The 20751-nt window shown below is 42.6% G+C and overlaps 2 protein-coding genes and 1 long non-coding RNA gene across 52 annotated transcripts; 2 read left to right on the top strand and 1 right to left on the bottom strand.

Annotated features, from left to right (window-relative positions):
- Positions 1-1915: 1915 nt before the first annotated feature.
- Positions 1916-5016, bottom strand: LOC118376003 (gamma-crystallin M2-like). The gene is made up of 3 exons (XM_052499920.1): positions 4634-5016; positions 3969-4211; positions 1916-2242 (listed from the first exon to the last, which is right to left on the bottom strand). The coding sequence occupies exons 1-3, from the start codon at positions 4640-4642 to the stop codon at positions 1967-1969; spliced, it is 528 nt and encodes a 175-aa protein (XP_052355880.1). The 5' UTR covers positions 4643-5016; the 3' UTR covers positions 1916-1966.
- On the top strand, positions 2207-3584 carry LOC127916787 (uncharacterized). 50 transcript variants are annotated; one of them, XR_008095993.1, is made up of 5 exons: positions 2207-2347; positions 2389-2992; positions 3115-3154; positions 3236-3315; positions 3397-3584. It is a non-coding gene; the product is annotated as an uncharacterized LOC127916787 (long non-coding RNA). The 50 variants fall into 50 exon arrangements; XR_008096003.1 differs by lacking the exon at positions 3397-3584 and adding an exon at positions 2993-3073 and having other exon boundaries at positions 2389-2870; positions 2912-2951; positions 3115-3385; XR_008096004.1 differs by lacking the exon at positions 3236-3315 and having other exon boundaries at positions 2389-2951; positions 3115-3195; positions 3316-3584.
- On the top strand, positions 4757-20731 carry LOC127916628 (uncharacterized). The gene is made up of 9 exons (XM_052498936.1): positions 4757-4771; positions 4989-5045; positions 5190-5381; positions 5430-5717; positions 5766-5813; positions 5910-6101; positions 6198-6485; positions 7002-7247; positions 20720-20731. Exons 1-9 carry the CDS (start codon positions 4757-4759, stop codon positions 20729-20731), a joined length of 1338 nt encoding a protein of 445 aa, XP_052354896.1.
- The last annotated feature ends 20 nt before the right edge of the window (positions 20732-20751 follow it).

Genomic DNA, 20751 nt, shown 5'->3' with positions numbered 1-20751 from the left:
CCAGAAATGTTTCTTATGCAAAACTTTATTTCTCTCAAATTTTGTGCACCAATTTGTTTACATCTCTGTTAGTGAGCATTTCTCATTTGCCAAGAAAATCCAGGTGTACATCAAGAAGCTGATTAAACAGCATGATAATTACACAGGTGCACCTTATGCTGGAGACAATCAAATGACACTTTAAAATGTGCAGTTTTGTCACACAACACAAATGCCACAGATGCTGAGGAGTATTTACGTCTGGAATAAAGGACTTTTGTGCGGAAAAACGTATTCTGATTGGCTGGTCCTGGCTCCCAAGTGGGTGGGCCTGGCTCCCAAGTGGGTGGGCCTGGCTCCCAAGTGGGTGGGCCTGGCTGCCAAGTGGGTGGGCCTGGCTCCCAAGTGGGTGGGCCTGGCTCCCAAGTGGGTGGGCCTGGCTGCCAAGTGGGTGGGCCTGGCTGCCAAGTGGGTGGGCCTGGCTCCCAAGTGGGTGGGCCTGGCTGCCAAGTGGGTGGGCCTGGCTGCCAAGTGGGTGGGCCTGGCTCCCAAGTGGGTGGGCCTGGCTCCCAAGTGGGTGGGCCTGGCTGCCAAGTGGGTGGGCCTGGCTGCCAAGTGGGTGGGCCTGGCTGGGCCTGGCTGCCAAGTGGGTGGGCCTGGCTGGCTCCCAGTGGGTGGGCCTGGTGGGTGGGCCTGGCTGCCAAGTGGGTGGGCCTGGCTCCCAAGTGGGTGGGCCTGGCTGCCAAGTGGGTGGGCCTGGCTCCCAAGTGGGTGGGCCTGGCTGCCAAGTGGGTGGGCCTGGCTTCCAAGTGGGTGGGCCTATGCCCTCCTATGCACCCCTGCCCAATCATGTGAAATCCATAGATTAGGGCCTAATGAATTTATTTAAATTTAGTAATTTCCTAACATGAACTGTAACTTAGTAAAATTGTTGGATGTTGCGTTTATATTTTTGTTCAGTATACATAACTGTAACATAACTGATCTAACCAGACATAGAAAATATTAGATTTATTATAGAACAATCTTATTAGTAACAATGTGATTCACACCATAATTACAATATTTTAACTTCCGACAGCACTTTAAGCTAGTTTTGATAGCACTTTAAGGTGGTCCTTAAACATGACTAATAAAAGTGTAATTTTATTGACAAAAAGCCACAGTGACAATGTAGGTCTGTCTATACACCCTGAAGTCCCTGGAATATTATTACTACGTTACTGACATTAATATTTGCTTCTCTATACTTTGACTGACAGGGCCTAGTAACCAATAGGATTTCTGTTATATTGCATAAGGTGGAAGCTTAAACTAGCAGGTATGAAAAGATCTTCAGGATCTCTGTTTTGGGACCTTTCTCTGGTTGGGAACTTTGCCAACGTGGAGGTAAGTTTCAACTGTGTGGCCCTTTGTGTCCCAGTGACTCTGTGTCAAAGAAGCATGTAGAGTGAGTGAGATAGAAACTTGATCCTGAACATGGTCTGCTTAATGTCATATGATTCCACACTTTAATGTTAAATGTGCAACATTTCAACTATATATTTACATCCTCTTATGTAGACCTGTTTGCAGTATATTCCATTCAATTTGGACCCACATGTACAACATGTGCCTCTTGCTCAATATATTAAGGTTTGTCCTCCATTTAAGCTAAAGGCACAAACACAGTTCCTATACGTTTTTTTTATTTGACCTTTATTTAACTAGGCAAGTCAGTTAAGAACAAATTCTTATTTTCAATGACGGCCTAGGAACAGTGGGTTAACTGTCTGTTCAGGGGCAGTATGACAGATGTACCTTGTCAGCTCGGAGGTTTGAACTTGCAACCTTCTGGTTACTAGTCCAACGCTCTAACCACTAGGCTACGCTGCCATCATCAATTAATATCAATCACTTAATCAGAAACAGTGAAATGGAAATATCAACAGCAAGCTTATTTAAACAATCGTTTTATTGACTGGTCAGAGTGGAGAGGACGTTGGGCCTAAAAGTCGGTGATCCTACGGAAGGAGCCTGTGGTGGCACAGGTGGCTCCCCATTCGCTGAACTTCCTGTACTCGCCGGGCCTCATAAAGTACTGGCGCCCCCTGTAGTTGGGATGCTCGTAGAGGGTCCAGTAGCCATCCATGACGTTGGCGGAGTAGATGTCACGGCTACGGAAACGGTCCTGGACGGAGTCACAGTCCTCGCCGAACTCCATCATCTGTCCCTGGAAGTCTGGCCTCTCGTAGATTCTCATGCGGTAGGGACTGCCGCTGGCCTGCTCGGACAGAGAGGTACAGGAGAGGTAACACTGGCAAAACACAGGTCACTTGGGGGCATGGGGAATCACAGGAAACCAGTGACATGTTTCAGCAGGCCTTAGGTTAACACAGGAAACCAGTAACATGTTTCAGCGGGCCTTAGGTTAACACAGGAAACCAGTACATGTTTCAGCGGGCCTTAGGTTAACACAGGAAACCAGTACATGTTTCAGCGGGCCTTAGGTTAACACAGGAAACCAGTGACATGTTTCAGCGGGCCTTAGGTTAACACAGGAAACCAGTACATGTTTCAGCGAGCCTTAGGTTAACACAGGAAACCAGTGACATGTTTCAGCGGGCCTTAGGTTAACACAGGAAACCAGTACATGTTTCAGAGGGCCTTAGGTTAACACAGGAAACCAGTACATGTTTCAGCGGGCCTTAGGTTAACACAGGAAACCAGTACATGTTTCAGCGGGCCTTAGGTTAACACAGGAAACCAGTACATGTTTCAGCGGGCCTTAGGTTAACACAGGAAACCAGTACATGTTTCAGCGGGCCTTAGGTTAACACAGGAAACCAGTACATGTTTCAGCGGGCCTTAGGTTAACACAGGAAACCAGTACATGTTTCAGCGGGCCTTAGGTTAACACAGGAAACCAGTGACATGTTTCAGCGGGCCTTAGGTTAACACAGGAAACCAGTACATGTTTCAGCGGGCCTTAGGTTAACACAGGAAACCAGTGACATGTTTCAGCGGGCCTTAGGTTAACACAGGAAACCAGTAACATGTTTCAGCGGGCCTTAGGTTAACACAGGAAACCAGTGCATGTTTCAGCGAGCCTTAGGTTAACACAGGAAACCAGTAACATGTTTCAGCGGGCCTTAGGTTAACACAGGAAACCAGTACATGTTTCAGCGGGCCTTAGGTTAACACAGGAAACCAGTGACATGTTTCAGCGGGCCTTAGGTTAACACAGGAAACCAGTACATGTTTCAGCGAGCCTTAGGTTAACACAGGAAACCAGTACATGTTTCAGCGGGCCTTAGGTTAACACAGGAAACCAGTACATGTTTCAGCGGGCCTTAGGTTAACACAGGAAACCAGTACATGTTTCAGCGGGCCTTAGGTTAACACAGGAAACCAGTGACATGTTTCAGCGGGCCTTAGGTTAACACTGGGAAGTCAAAATGCTAAAGTAGCCAAGCACCACATTTGGTGTCAGAAGTGGGATATCACAATTGGGGAGGTCGCAGTGTGCTAACATAGGCCAGGGTCATGACAGTCACAAAGGTAGTTTAGGACATGTCCAGAATGTCTCAGAAATGTCTCTTGAAGGAACCCAAGATTATGGGCTTCCATCCATCCATCCATCGACTCTCCTCCTCTAGGCGAGTCGTAGAGTCACTTTGACATGTACCTTCAGACCTTTACGTGGTCTGGTTATCTCCCAACCATTCACAGACTCATGTGTTGTGCTTATAAAACTATGGGCTGGATACCCGGACACAGATGAGGCCAAGTCGTGGACTGAAAGTGCTTTTTAGTCCAGGACTAGGACTAGGCTTTTTAGTCCAGGACCAGGACTAGGCTTCATCTGTATTAAGGCAACCTGCCCTAGAACCACCAGTTGAGTGAACAAGTATACACTGATAAATCACCACAATGCATTACTACAATACAGATTGAGCCATGAACAAACCACACATCAAAACCCATTCTGTAACTTCCCGGCTACTCACATAAGAAAAGGTACGGCAGGAGCGAATGGTGTCGCTGTAGCCCATCCAGCGCTGATATTCTGGGAACTCTCCCCTGGTCAGTACATACTGGTAGCCTGCATAGTTGGGCCTCTCGTACAGCACCCAGCAGCCGCTATCTACCTTGATGGAGTTGCAGCGGCTGAAATGGGGGTGCACATCGGGGCAGTCCGTGTCGCACTCATAGGAGCGACCCTGGAAGTTTTTATCCTCGTAGAAAGTGATCTACACAGCCAGGGCCGAAGGTCGGAGGGAAATGTTAACATCAGGTTTTTTTCTTTCATTCCTAATATAAAAACACATTTTCTATGATTTCTATAATGGCAAAATATACTGCCTTCTCTGGACCAACAATTAGGTACAAGTAAGTTTGTCTCCTGTTTATAGGTCTCCTGTTATAGGCTACTACACTGTTGGAATTCTACAGCTTGTCTACCAGTAAAACAGAGATCAATGATCATTTTCATTACCAAACACTATAAAACTTACCTCTGGATTATTTTTCATGGCAGCACTATGACATTACTGTGTTGATCAATCAACCAGTTTCTTTCCAAATCAGCTTTAAAGTCCATAAAAACAAGCACAGACCCAGAGAGCTGTATACAGTAGTGCCAATTAGCTAGAGAAAAACTGGTCTGCCTTACCTTACTCATGTCTGGGCTGTTGTTAGAGCACTCTTCCTCAATGTAATATCCAGGACAGAGGGCCACGAGCCTCTTTTATAAAACTCAATCAAAGGTTGTCGGATCAGAGGTTTTGTTATTTTAATGAGCAGGGATTTGGTGGCATTGAGATGCTGCCAAGGCCTTGATCCTGTCCATACAGATAAAACCCCTGATTCATCAATGCAGATGTCCTAGCCCTGCACATTATTGACCCACGTGCCGTGGACCACGGCCCTCTTGATACTGTACGTCGACCAAAATACATTTTATTATCCAGTAATCCACAATAAAGGGACAAGTTTACTGTTTGGAATGCATCATCACAGTGCTACAGTATCTGCAGGCCCTCATTCATTCTCTTAAAGTCATCACAGTGCTACAGTATCTGCAGGTCCTCATTCATTCTCTTAAAGTCATCACAGTGCTACAGTATCTGCAGGCCCTCATTCATTCTCTTAAAGTCATCACAGTGCTACAGTATCTGCAGGCCCTCATTCATTCTCTTAAAGTCATCACAGTGCTACAGTATCTGCAGGCCCTCATTCATTCTCTTAAAGTCATCACAGTGCTACAGTATCTGCAGGCCCTCATTCATTCTCTTAAAGTCATCACAGTGCTACAGTATCTGCAGGTCCTCATTCATTCTCTTAAAGTCATCACAGTGCTACAGTATCTGCAGGCCCTCATTCATTCTCTTAAAGTCATCACAGTGCTACAGTATCTGCAGGTCCTCATTCATTCTCTTAAAGTCATCACAGTGCTACAGTATCTGCAGGCCCTCATTCATTCTCTTAAAGTCATCACAGTGCTACAGTATCTGCAGGCCCTCATTCATTCTCTTAAAGTCATCACAGTGCTACAGTATCTGCAGGCCCTCATTCATTCTCTTAAAGTCATCACAGTGCTACAGTATCTGCAGGCCCTCATTCATTCTCTTAAAGTCATCACAGTGCTACAGTATCTGCAGGCCCTCATTCATTCTCTTAAAGTCATCACAGTGCTACAGTATCTGCAGGTCCTCATTCATTCTCTTAAAGTCATCACAGTGCTACAGTATCTGCAGGTCCTCATTCATTCTCTTAAAGTCATCACAGTGCTACAGTATCTGCAGGCCCTCATTTATTGTCTTAAAGTCATCACAGTGCTACAGTATCTGCAGGTCCTCATTCATTCTCTTAAAGTCATCACAGTGCTACAGTATCTGCAGGTCCTCATTCATTCTCTTAAAGTCATCACAGTGCTACAGTATCTGCAGGCCCTCATTCATTCTCTTAAAGTCATCACAGTGCTACAGTATCTGCAGGTCCTCATTCATTCTCTTAAAGTCATCACAGTGCTACAGTATCTGCAGGTCCTCATTCATTCTCTTAAAGTCATCACAGTGCTACAGTATCTGCAGGTCCTCATTCATTCTCTTAAAGTCATCACAGTGCTACAGTATCTGCAGGTTCTCATTCATTCTCTTAAAGTCATCACAGTGCTACAGTATCTGCAGGTCCTCATTCATTCTCTTAAAGTCATCACAGTGCTACAGTATCTGCAGGCCCTCATTCATTCTCTTAAAGTCATCACAGTGCTACAGTATCTGCAGGTCCTCATTCATTCTCTTAAAGTCATCACAGTGCTACAGTATCTGCAGGCCCTCATTCATTCTCTTAAAGTCATCACAGTGCTACAGTATCTGCAGGCCCTCATTCATTCTCTTAAAGTCATCACAGTGCTACAGTATCTGCAGGTCCTCATTCATTCTCTTAAAGTCATCACAGTGCTACAGTATCTGCAGGTCCTCATTCATTCTCTTAAAGTCATCACAGTGCTACAGTATCTGCAGGTCCTCATTCATTCTCTTAAAGTCATCACAGTGCTACAGTATCTGCAGGATTGTCTTAAAGTCATCACAGTGCTACAGTATCTGCAGGTCCTCATTCATTCTCTTAAAGTCATCACAGTGCTACAGTATCTGCAGGTCCTCATTCATTCTCTTAAAGTCATCACAGTGCTACAGTATCTGCAGGCCCTCATTCATTCTCATAAAGTCATCACAGTGCTACAGTATCTGCAGGACCCTCTTCATTCTCTTAAAGTCATCACAGTGCTACAGTATCTGCAGGCCCTCCTTCATTCTCTTAAAGTCATCACAGTGCTACAGTATCTGCAGGTCCTCATTCATTCTCTTAAAGTCATCACAGTGCTACAGTATCTGCAGGCCCTCATTCATTCTCATAAAGTCATCACAGTGCTACAGTATCAGGTTCTCATTCATTCTCTTAAAGTCATCACAGTGCTACAGTATCTGCAGGCCCTCATTCATTCTCTTAAAGTCATCACAGTGCTACAGTATCTGCAGGTCCTCATTCATTCTCTTAAAGTCATCACAGTGCTACAGTATCTGCAGGCCCTCATTCATTCTCATAAAGTCATCACAGTGCTACAGTATCTGCAGGTTCTCATTCATTCTCTTAAAGTCATCACGGTGCTACAGTATCTGCAGGTCCTCATTCATTCTCTTAAAGTCATCACAGTGCTACAGTATCTGCAGGCCCTCATTCATTCTCTTAAAGTCATCACAGTACTACAGTATCTGCAGGCCCTCGTACGGTATAGGACCATCACAACACTACGGTATAGAACCATCACAACACTACGGTATAGGACCATCACAACACTACGGTATAGGACCATCACAACACTACGGTATAGGACCATCACAACACTACGGTATAGAACCATCACAACACTACGGTATAGGACCATCACAACACTACGGTATAGGACCATCACAACACTACGGTATAGAACCATCACAACACTACGGTATAGGACCATCACAACACTACGGTATAGAACCATCACAACACTACAGTATAGGACCATCACAACACTACGGTATAGGACCATCACAACACTACGGTATAGAACCATCACAACACTACGGTATAGGACCATCACAACACTATGGTATAGAACCATCACAACACTACGGTATAGGACCATCACAACACTATGGTATAGGACCATCACAACACTACGGTATAGGACCATCACAACACTACGGTATAGGACCATCACAACACTACGGTATAGGACCATCACAACACTATGGTATAGGACCATCACAACACTATGGTATAGGACCATCACAACACTACGGTATAGGACCATCACAACACTACGGTATAGGACCATCACAACACTACGGTATAGGACCATCACAACATCACAACACTACGGTATAGGACCATCACAACACTACGGTATAGGACCATCACAACACTACGGTATAGGACCATCACAACACTACGGTATAGGACCATCACAACACTACGGTATAGGACCATCACAACACTACGGTATAGGACCATCACAACACTACGGTATAGGACCATCACAACACTACGGTATAGGACCATCACAACACTACGGTATAGGACCATCACAACACTACGGTATAGGACCATCACAACACTACGGTATAGGACCATCACAACACTATGGTATAGGACCATCACAACACTACGGTATAGGACCATCACAACACTACGGTATAGGACCATCACAACACTACACTACGGTATAGGACCATCACAACACTACAGTATAGGACCATCACAACACTACAGTATAGGACCATCACAACACTACGGTATAGGACCATCACAACACTACGGTATAGGACCATCACAACACTACGGTATAGGACCATCACAACACTACGGTATAGGACCATCACAACACTACGGTATAGGACCATCACAACACTATGGTATAGGACCATCACAACACTATGGTATAGGACCATCACAACACTACGGTATAGGGTATAGGACCATCACAACACTATGGTATAGGACCATCACAACACTATGGTATAGGACCATCACAACACTACGGTATAGGACCATCACAACACTATGGTATAGGACCATCACAACACTACGGTATAGGACCATCACAACACTACGGTATAGGACCATCACAACACTACGGTATAGGACCATCACAACACTACGGTATAGGACCATCACAACACTACGGTATAGGACCATCACAACACTACGGTATAGGACCATCACAACACTACGGTATAGACCATCACAACCATATGGTATAGGACCATCACAACACTACGGTATAGGACCATCACAACACTACGGTATAGAACCATCACAACACTATGGTATAGGACCATCACAACACTATGGTATAGGACCATCACAACACTACGGTATAGGACCATCACAACACTACGGTATAGGACCATCACAACACTATGGTATAGGACCATCACAACACTACGGTATAGGACCATCACAACACTACGGTATAGGACCATCACAACACTACGGTATAGGACCATCACAACACTACGGTATAGGACCATCACAACACTACGGTATAGGACCATCACAACACTACGGTATAGGACCATCACAACACTACGGTATAGGACCATCACAACACTACGGTATAGGACCATCACAACACTACGGTATAGGACCATCACAACACTACGGTATAGGACCATCACAACACTACGGTATAGAACCATCACAACACTACGGTATAGGACCATCACAACACTACGGTATAGAACCATCACAACACTACGGTATAGGACCATCACAACACTACGGTATAGGACCATCACAACACTACGGTATAGGACCATCACAACACTATGGTATAGGACCATCACAACACTACGGTATAGGACCATCACAACACTACGGTATAGGACCATCACAACACTATGGTATAGAACCATCACAACACTACAGTATAGGACCATCACAACACTACGGTATAGAACCATCACAACACTACAGTATAGGACCATCACAACACTACAGTATAGGACCATCACAACACTACGGTATAGGACCATCACAACACTACGGTATAGGACCATCACAACACCGGTATAGGACCATCACAACACTACGGTATAGGACCATCACAACACTACGGTATAGGACCATCACAACACTACGGTATAGAACCATCACAACACTACGGTATAGGACCATCACAACACTACGGTATAGGACCATCACAACACTACGGTATAGGACCATCACAACACTACGGTATAGGACCATCACAACACTACGGTATAGGACCATCACAACACTATGGTATAGGACCATCACAACACTATAGGGTATAGGACCATCACAACACTACGGTATAGAACCATCACAACACTACGGTATAGGACCATCACAACACTACGGTATAGGACCATCACAACACTACGGTATAGGACCATCACAACACTACGGTATAGGACCATCACAACACTACGGTATAGGACCATCACAACACTACGGTATAGGACCATCACAACACTACGGTATAGGACCATCACAACACTATGGTATAGGACCATCACAACACTATGGTATAGGACCATCACAACACTACGGTATAGAACCATCACAACACTACGGTATAGAACCATCACAACACTACAGTATAGGACCATCACAACACTACGGTATAGGACCATCACAACACTACGGTATAGGACCATCACAACACTACGGTATAGAACCATCACAACACTACAGTATAGGACCATCACAACACTACGGTATAGAACCATCACAACACTACGGTATAGGACCATCACAACACTACGGTATAGGACCATCACAACACTACGGTATAGGACCATCACAACACTATGGTATAGGACCATCACAACACTACGGTATAGGACCATCACAACACTACGGTATAGGACCATCACAACACTACGGTATAGAACCATCACAACACTACGGTATAGGACCATCACAACACTACGGTATAGAACCATCACAACACTACGGTATAGGACCATCACAACACTACGGTATAGGACCATCACAACACTACGGTATAGGACCATCACAACACTACGGTATAGGACCATCACAACACTACGGTATAGAACCATCACAACACTATGGTATAGGACCATCACAACACTATGGTATAGGACCATCACAACACTACGGTATAGGACCATCACAACACTACGGTATAGGACCATCACAACACTACGGTATAGGACCATCACAACACTACGGTATAGGACCATCACAACACTACGGTATAGGACCATCACAACACTACGGTATAGGACCATCACAACACTACGGTATAGGACCATCACAACACTACGGTATAGGACCATCACAACACTACGGTATAGGACCATCACAACACTACGGTATAGGACCATCACAACACTATGGTATAGGACCATCACAACACTACGGTATAGGACCATCACAACACTACGGTATAGGACCATCACAACACTATGGTATAGGACCATCACAACACTACGGTATAGGACCATCACAACACTACGGTATAGGACCATCACAACACTACAGTATAGGACCATCACAACACTACGGTATAGGACCATCACAACACTACGGTATAGGACCATCACAACACTACGGTATAGGACCATCACAACACTATGGTATAGGACCATCACAACACTACGGTATAGGACCATCACAACACTATGGTATAGGACCATCACAACACTACGGTATAGGACCATCACAACACTACGGTATAGGACCATCACAACACTACGGTATAGGACCATCACAACACTACGGTATAGGACCATCACAACACTATGGTATAGAACCATCACAACACTACGGTATAGAACCATCACAACACTACTACGGTATAGGACCATCACAACACTACGGTATAGGACCATCACAACACTACGGTATAGGACCATCACAACACTACGGTATAGAACCATCACAACACTATGGTATAGGACCATCACAACACTACGGTATAGGACCATCACAACACTACGGTATAGGACCATCACAACACTACGGTATAGGACCATCACAACACTACGGTATAGGACCATCACAACACTATGGTATAGGACCATCACAACACTACGGTATAGGACCATCACAACACTATGGTATAGGACCATCACAACACTACTATGGTATAGGACCATCACAACACTACATGGTATAGGTATAGGACCATCACAACACTGGTATAGGACCATCACAACACTACGGTATAGGACCATCACAACACTATGGTATAGGACCATCACAACACTACGGTATAGGACCATCACAACACTACGGTATAGGACCATCACAACACTATGGTATAGGACCATCACAACACTACGGTATAGGACCATCACAACACTACGGTATAGGACCATCACAACACTACGGTATAGGACCATCACAACACTACAGTATAGGACCATCACAACACTACGGTATAGGACCATCACAACACTACGGTATAGGACCATCACAACACTACGGTATAGGACCATCACAACACTACGGTATAGGACCATCACAACACTACGGTATAGAACCATCACAACACTACGGTATAGGACCATCACAACACTACGGTATAGGACCATCACAACACTACGGTATAGGACCATCACAACACTACGGTATAGGACCATCACAACACTACGGTATAGGACCATCACAACACTACGGTATAGGACCATCACAACACTACGGTATAGGTATAGGACCATCACAACACTACGGTATAGGACCATCACAACACTATGGTATAGGACCATCACAACACTATGGTATAGGACCATCACAACACTACGGTATAGGACCATCACAACACTACGGTATAGGACCATCACAACACTACGGTATAGAACCATCACAACACTATGGTATAGAACCATCACAACACTACGGTATAGGACCATCACAACACTATGGTATAGAACCATCACAACACTACGGTATAGGACCATCACAACACTACGGTATAGGACCATCACAACACTACGGTATAGGACCATCACAACACTACGGTATAGGACCATCACAACACTACGGTATAGGACCATCACAACACTATGGTATAGGACCATCACAACACTATGGTATAGGACCATCACAACACTACGGTATAGGACCATCACAACACTACGGTATAGGACCATCACAACACTACGGTATAGGACCATCACAACACTATGGTATAGGACCATCACAACACTACGGTATAGGACCATCACAACACTACGGTATAGAACCATCACAACACTACGGTATAGAACCATCACAACACTACGGTATAGGACCATCACAACACTACGGTATAGGACCATCACAACACTATGGTATAGGACCATCACAACACTACGGTATAGGACCATCACAACACTACGGTATAGGACCATCACAACACTACGGTATAGGACCATCACAACACTACGGTATAGGACCATCACAACACTACGGTATAGGACCATCACAACACTACAGTATAGGACCATCACAACACTACGGTATAGAACCATCACAACACTACGGTATAGACCATCACAACACTATGGTATAGGACCATCACAACACTACGGTATAGAACCATCACAACACGGTATAGGACCATCACAACACTACGGTATAGGACCATCACAACACTATGGTATAGGACCATCACAACACTACGGTATAGGACCATCACAACACTACGGTATAGGACCATCACAACACTATGGTATAGGACCATCACAACACTACGGTATAGGACCATCACAACCACTATGGTATAGGACCATCAACACTACAACACTACGGTATAGGACCATCACAACACTACGGTATAGGACCATCACAACACTATGGTATAGGACCATCACAACACTATGGTATAGGACCATCACAACACTATGGTATAGGACCATCACAACACTACGGTATAGGACCATCACAACACTACGGTATAGAACCATCACAACACTACGGTATAGGACCATCACAACACTACGGTATAGGACCATCACAACACTACAGTATAGGACCATCACAACACTACGGTATAGGACCATCACAACACTACGGTATAGAACCATCACAACACTACAGTATAGGACCATCACAACACTATGGTATAGGACCATCACAACACTATGGTATAGAACCATCACAACACTATGGTATAGGACCATCACAACACTACGGTATAGGACCATCACAACACTACGGTATAGGACCATCACAACACTACGGTATAGAACCATCACAACACTATGGTATAGGACCATCACAACACTACGGTATAGGACCATCACAACACTATGGTATAGAACCATCACAACACTATGGTATAGGACCATCACAACACTACGGTATAGGACCATCACAACACTACGGTATAGAACCATCACAACACTACGGTATAGGACCATCACAACACTACGGTATAGGACCATCACAACACTACGGTATAGGACCATCACAACACTACGGTATAGGACCATCACAACACTACGGTATAGGACCATCACAACACTACGGTATAGGACCATCACAACACTACGGTATAGGACCATCACAACACTACGGTATAGGACCATCACAACACTACGGTATAGGACCATCACAACACTACGGTATAGGACCATCACAACACTACGGTATAGGACCATCACAACACTACGGTATAGGACCATCACAACACTACGGTATAGGACCATCACAACACTACGGTATAGGACCATCACAACACTACGGTATAGGACCATCACAACACTACGGTATAGAACCATCACAACACTATGGTATAGGACCATCACAACACTACGGTATAGAACCATCACAACACTACGGTATAGGACCATCACAACACTACGGTATAGGACCATCACAACACTATGGTATAGGACCATCACAACACTACGGTATAGGACCATCACAACACTATGGTATAGGACCATCACAACACTATGGTATAGGACCATCACAACACTATGGTATAGGACCATCACAACACTATGGTATAGGACCATCACAACACTACGGTATAGGACCATCACAACACTACGGTATAGGACCATCACAACACTACAGTATAGGACCATCACAACACTACGGTATAGGACCATCACAACACTATGGTATAGGACCATCACAACACTATGGTATAGGACCATCACAACACTATGGTATAGGACCATCACAACACTATGGTATAGGACCATCACAACACTATGGTATAGGACCATCACAACACTATGGTATAGGACCATCACAACACTACAGTATAGGACCATCACAACACTACAGTATAGGACCATCACAACACTACAGTATAGAACAATCTGCAGGTACACACTCATTCTAGAAATAACATGGAGGACTGTTAGAGAAGCTTCTCTATATGGAGTAGAATATGGAACATAGGAAGGCGCAGACACTCTCAGATTCCGTCCAACCATGACGTTATTGTTTTAGGGTAGAACAGTATTATAACAGAGTATAAACAGCTTGATCCTAACATATAATGCATTGTGAGGATAGAATGGACTATAGAACATGGAACATTGCCATTGAGAGAAAGCTAATGGAGAATCAGTGAATATTTACAAACAGGGTATCCTGTGGAAATGCCTGATCCTACAGTAGGCTACTGCAGCCACAAAAAGGCTTATGGGGCTTATGGTATTATTGGGGCAAGAGTGTCTGACAGGGGAACAATATACTATGGGGGATAGGAGTAACTGTTATGGAACAACACATAATGTATACTATGGGGGATAGGAGTAACTGGTATGGAACAACACATAATGTATACTATGGGGGATAGGAGTAACTGGTATGGAACAACACATAATGTATACTATGGGGGATAGGAGTAACTGGTATGGAACAACACATAATGTATACTATGGAGGATAGGAGTAACTGGTATGGAACAACACATAATGTATACTATGGAGGATAGGAGTAACTGTTATGGAACAACACATAATGTATACTATGGGGGATAGGAGTAACTGGTATGGAACAACACATAATGTATACTATGGAGGATAGGAGTAACTGGTATGGAACAACACATAATGTATACTATGGGGGATAGGAGTAACTGGTATGGAACAACACATAATGTATACTATGGAGGATAGGAGTAACTGGTATGGAACAACACATAATGTATACTATGGGGGATAGGAGTAACTGGTATGGAACAACACATAATGTATACTATGGGGGATAGGAGTAACTGGTATGGAACAACACATAATGTATACTATGGGGATAGGAGTAACTGTTATGGAACAACACATAATGTATACTATGGGGGATAGGAGTAACTGTTATGGAACAACACATAATGTATACTATGGGGGATAGGAGTAACTGTTATGGAACAACACATAATGTATACTATGGAGGATAGGAGTAACTGTTATGGAACAACACATAATGTATACTATGGAGGATAGGAGTAACTGGTATGGAACAACACATAATGTATACTATGGGGGATAGGAGTAACTGTTATGGAACAACACATAATGTATACTATGGGGGATAGGAGTAACTGTTATGGAACAACACATAATGTATACTATGGGGGATAGGAGTAACTGTTATGGAACAACACATAATGTATACTATGGGGGATAGGAGTAACTGTTATGGAACAACACATAATGTATACTATGGGGGATAGGAGTAACTGGTATGGAACAACACATAATGTATACTATGGGGGATAGGAGTAACTGTTATGGAACAACACATAATGTATACTATGGGGGATAGGAGTAACTGGTATGGAACAACACATAATGTATACTATGGGGGATAGGAGTAACTGTTATGGAACAACACATAATGTATACTATGGGGGATAGGAGTAACTGGTATGGAACAACACATAATGTATACTATGGGGGATAGGAGTAACTGGTATGGAACAACACATAATGTATACTATGGGGGATAGGAGTAACTGGAACAACACATAATGTATGGAACAACACATAATGTATACTATGGGGGATAGGAGTAACTGGTATGGAACAACACATAATGTATACTATGGGGGATAGGAGTAACTGTTATGGAACAACACATAATGTATACTATGGGGGATAGGAGTAACTGGTATGGAACAACACATAATGTATACTATGGGGGATAGGAGTAACTGGTATGGAACAACACATAATGTATACTATGGGGGATAGGAGTAACTGGTATGGAACAACACATAATGTATACTATGGGGGATAGGAGTAACTGTTATGGAACAACACATAATGTATACTATGGGGGATAGGAGTAACTGTTATGGAACAACACATAATGTATACTATGGGGGATAGGAGTAACTGTTATGGAACAACACATAATGTATACTATGGGGATAGGAGTAACTGTTATGGAACAACACATAATGTATACTATGGGGGATAGGAGTAACTGGTATGGAACAACACATAATGTATACTATGGGGGATAGGAGTAACTGTTATGGAACAACACATAATGTATACTATGGGGGATAGGAGTAACTGTTATGGAACAACACATAATGTATACTATGGGGAATAGGAGTAACTGTTATGGAACAACACATAATGTATACTATGGGGAATAGGAGTAACTGTTATGGAACAACACATAATGTATACTATGGGGGATAGGAGTAACTGTTATGGAACAACACATAATGTATACTATGGGGGATAGGAGTAACTGTTATGGAACAACACATAATGTATACTATGGGGAATAGGAGTAACTGTTATGGAACAACACATAATGTATACTATGGGGGATAGGAGTAACTGTTATGGAACAACACATAATGTATACTATGGGGGATAGGAGTAACTGTTATGGAACAACACATAATGTATACTATGGGGGATAGGAGTAACTGTTATGGAACAACACATAATGTATACTATGGGGGATAGGAGTAACTGTTATGGAACAACACATAATGTATACTATGGGGGATAGGAGTAACTGTTATGGAACAACACATAATGTATACTATGGGGAATAGGAGTAACTGTTATGGAACAACACATAATGTATACTATGGGGGATAGGAGTAACTGTTATGGAACAACACATAATGTATACTATGGGGGATAGGAGTAACTGTTATGGAACAACACATAATGTATACTATGGGGAATAGGAGTAACTGTTATGGAACAACACATAATGTATACTATGGGGGATAGGAGTAACTGGTATGGAACAACACATAATGTATACTATGGGGGATAGGAGTAACTGTTATGGAACAACACATAATGTATACTATGGGGGATAGGAGTAACTGTTATGGAACAACACATAATGTATACTATGGGGATAGGAGTAACTGTTATGGAACAACACATAATGTATACTATGGGGGATAGGAGTAACTGGTATGGAACAACACATAATGTATACTATGGAGGATAGGAGTAACTGGTATGGAACAACACATAATGTATACTATGGGGGATAGGAGTAACTGTTATGGAACAACACATAATGTATACTATGGGGGATAGGAGTAACTGTTATGGAACAACACATAATGTATACTATGGGGGATAGGAGTAACTGGTATGGAACAACACATAATGTATACTATGGAGGATAGGAGTAACTGGTATGGAACAACACATAATGTATACTATGGGGGATAGGAGTAACTGTTATGGAACAACACATAATGTATACTATGGGGGATAGGAGTAACTGTTATGGAACAACACATAATGTATACTATGGGGAATAGGAGTAACTGTTATGGAACAACACATAATGTATACTATGGGGGATAGGAGTAACTGTTATGGAACAACACATAATGTATACTATGGGGGATAGGAGTAACTGTTATGGAACAACACATAATGTATACTATGGGGGGATAGGAACAACACATAATGTAACTGTTATGGAACAACACATAATGTATACTATGGGGGATAGGAGTAACTGTTATGGAACAACACATAATGTATACTATGGGGGATAGGAGTAACTGGTATGGAACAACACATAATGTATACTATGGGGGATAGGAGTAACTGGTATGGAACAACACATAATGTATACTATGGGGGATAGGAGTAACTGTTATGGAACAACACATAATGTATACTATGGGGGATAGGAGTAACTGTTATGGAACAACACATAATGTATACTATGGGGGATAGGAGTAACTGTTATGGAACAACACATAATGTATACTATGGGGGATAGGAGTAACTGGTATGGAACAACACATAATGTATACTATGGGGGATAGGAGTAACTGTTATGGAACAACACATAATGTATACTATGGGGGATAGGAGTAACTGTTATGGAACAACACATAATGTATACTATGGGGGATAGGAGTAACTGGTATGGAACAACACATAATGTATACTATGGGGGATAGGAGTAACTGGTATGGAACAACACATAATGTATACTATGGGGGATAGGAGTAACTGTTATGGAACAACACATAATGTATACTATGGGGGATAGGAGTAACTGGTATGGAACAACACATAATGTATACTATGGGGGATAGGAGTAACTGTTATGGAACAACACATAATGTATACTATGGGGGATAGGAGTAACTGTTATGGAACAACACATAATGTATACTATGGGGGATAGGAGTAACTGTTATGGAACAACACATAATGTATACTATGGGGATAGGAGTAACTGTTATGGAACAACACATAATGTATACTATGGGGGATAGGAGTAACTGTTATGGAACAACACATAATGTATACTATGGGGGATAGGAGTAACTGTTATGGAACAACACATAATGTATACTATGGGGGATAGGAGTAACTGTTATGGAACAACACATAATGTATACTATGGGGGATAGGAGTAACTGTTATGGAACAACACATAATGTATACTATGGGGGATAGGAGTAACTGGTATGGAACAACACATAATGTATACTATGGGGGATAGGAGTAACTGGTATGGAACAACACATAATGTATACTATGGGGGATAGGAGTAACTGGTATGGAACAACACATAATGTATACTATGGGGGATAGGAGTAACTGTTATGGAACAACACATAATGTATACTATGGGGGATAGGAGTAACTGGTATGGAACAACACATAATGTATACTATGGGGGATAGGAGTAACTGGTATGGAACAACACATAATGTATACTATGGGGGATAGGAGTAACTGTTATGGAACAACACATAATGTATACTATGGGGGATAGGAGTAACTGGTATGGAACAACACATAATGTATACTATGGGGGATAGGAGTAACTGGTATGGAACAACACATAATGTATACTATGGGGGATAGGAGTAACTGGTATGGAACAACACATAATGTATACTATGGGGGATAGGAGTAACTGGTATGGAACAACACATAATGTATACTATGGGGGATAGGAGTAACTGTTATGGAACAACACATAATGTATACTATGGGGGATAGGAGTAACTGGTATGGAACAACACATAATGTATACTATGGGGGATAGGAGTAACTGTTATGGAACAACACATAATGTATACTATGGGGAATAGGAGTAACTGTTATGGAACAACACATAATGTATACTATGGAGGATAGGAGTAACTGGTATGGAACAACACATAATGATAATAATATAGCCTCTACTGCATCAGATACTGTCACAGGACTGGTGGTCAGCAGTGTGGCCTGTGAATTTCAAAAAGACTCAAAAGTATTAATCAATCAAATGAAAGCAGACAATAAACAGAGAAAACTACATTTGTTTTCTTACATATAAATACATTGAAGTCAAAATGACCCCCTCTTTTCCCTCAAAATATTTATGTTGAGAACAATTGAATAGCTTTCCACAACTAAACAAATATTATTCATATGTTCTATTTTCACTGATCCAAATGATCCAAATAATGAATACACCCAGTTCTCCCACCCGTGTGGATCTGACAGCTGGAATTAAATCAAGTATACATTGATGTCCTCTCTTATACACACAAACACCATTGCTGGTATAACCTGGTTTGTGTATAAGAGAGAATGTATGATTTATGAATTCGTCATATTCGGTTGCAAAACGTTTGGTCTGTTGCAAAACGTTTTGCAACGGAAACCGTTCACTCCAAACGGAAAACGTTTTACAACGAAAACGAGAGTTTCTATTGGAGAAATTCAAGTAGGTCCCTCCCCGTTTTGTTCCGTTTGTTTCCAAGAGTAAACGATAAACTATATATACACGCACACA

Source organism: Oncorhynchus keta, chromosome 37 (assembly GCF_023373465.1).
Source record: "Oncorhynchus keta strain PuntledgeMale-10-30-2019 chromosome 37, Oket_V2, whole genome shotgun sequence".
NCBI lineage: Eukaryota > Metazoa > Chordata > Actinopteri > Salmoniformes > Salmonidae > Oncorhynchus > Oncorhynchus keta.
The sequence above is the reverse complement of the archived record's forward strand: the minus strand, read 5'-3'. Positions and strand labels throughout refer to the sequence as shown.